Source organism: Penaeus monodon, chromosome 34 (assembly GCF_015228065.2).
Source record: "Penaeus monodon isolate SGIC_2016 chromosome 34, NSTDA_Pmon_1, whole genome shotgun sequence".
Lineage (NCBI taxonomy): Eukaryota > Metazoa > Arthropoda > Malacostraca > Decapoda > Penaeidae > Penaeus > Penaeus monodon.
In genome coordinates, this window is record NC_051419.1 from 5,816,327 (window position 1) to 5,817,829 (window position 1,503).

Sequence of the window (1,503 nt, forward strand, 5' to 3'; positions counted from 1 at the left end):
AACCTATACATCTATACAACAAAGCACCCTCCATAACACGCAAAACAAGTACAATTCTCACCTGAATCGACGTAATGATAAGGACATGGTTTTCCTCGAGCAGTTGCAGACGAGAGTGGTGTTCCAACGGGGCTGACCCGCGATACCATGTCACCTGTTTTTGGTAGATTTAATGATGAAAATGTTATGGTTCATAGTTAATATGGAGATTGAACATTGGTGTGCTGGTTTGTCATGATCTTTAGCTGGTATGGAGGGTGAATTGGTCTGCTGGTGTGTAATGGCTGATGGTTGGTATGATGAGTAAACATTGGTGTGCTGGTTTGTCATGATTTTTAGATGGTATAGAGGTATTTCATGATTAGTGCATTGGTATGTCTGATTGCTAGTTGGTATGAGCATTTGATTGGTGTACTAGTATGCCTGTTTGTTGGTTGGTATTAAGGATGAATATTTGATGTTGTATTGTTAGGTATCACAGTTAGTTGGTATGAGGACTAGCTTTTGAAAGGGAGTGAACATCTAATTGATGTACAGGTATGACATACTTGTTAATTAATTGGTATTGAGAGTGGACATCTGATTTGTGTATTGTCAAATGGGATTTAAAAATAGCGGTGGCTTGATATTGTGGTAGATAAGACTGTATGTAGAGATAGAACTAGTGTACTTAAAGTGGAACCCTGTATGTTATCATGATTATTAGGATATTAAGCGGTATATGGACAAGCAAAATATTAAGAAATAATAATTTGACATGAAAACATGATATAGGGAACAACCTGATTCAAAAGGTGACTAAAACAAAGCACAAAACATATGAAAATATCAATAAAAATTAGAAAAAGAGTCTACTAAGGGATATGGACTCCCCTGTAGAACCAACTATCAAAAATCAAATGGAAAATAAAGCCGAAGAAAAGTGAAATATCTCCGAGAGGGTTCATTACGCAGCAGAGGACCCGGGTACCTCAGGGGGCGGATCTCCACGGGCGTCGCACTCGAACACGACAGGTTCCCCAACGGCTGCCTCGTGGTCCTTCACCTCCTGGATGGTGTCGATGTCCGGGGGCACTGCGGAACAGCTGCGTCCTTATCTATATGGATCTATTAGGACTTTTTATCTTAACTTTCTACAAGGTATGGTGTGCCTTTTTCTGTGTGTTCATTTACGATTGATATAAAGCTTCAAGGTCTTATTGAAATCTTAATTGTAATAAATGGACAGGTAAATATAATAAGAATTCGCTTTTTTAGAAATAAACACACGAGGCCATTCCCCTTTTCAAGAAGGCGTTAAGCCGACGGCGTACCTAGCGTGTCGAGGTGGAAGGTCCTGGTGCTGGCGCCGGCGAGGTTGGTCGCCACGCACGCGTAAGCCCCCTCGTCGCGCTCCGTCACGCGGCTCACCCTGAGTCTGGTTCCGCCGCCGAAGGTGTGGTGGCGCGCCGTCCCGTTCCGGCCGCCGCGCCACTCCCGCCACCCGTCCAGGGGCGCCTCCCC

At 43.7% G+C, this 1,503-nt stretch overlaps 1 protein-coding gene across 1 annotated transcript in view; it reads right to left on the bottom strand.

Moving 5' to 3' along the window:
- The window catches only part of LOC119594792 (hemicentin-2-like), a gene marked incomplete in the record, with an annotated part of 20,483 nt that overhangs the window by 11,679 nt on the left and 7,301 nt on the right, over positions 1–1,503 (bottom strand). The window contains 3 exon segments of the mRNA XM_037943881.1: positions 62–154; positions 971–1,074; positions 1,314–1,497. Coding sequence (XP_037799809.1) covers positions 62–154; positions 971–1,074; positions 1,314–1,497 — 381 coding nt within the window.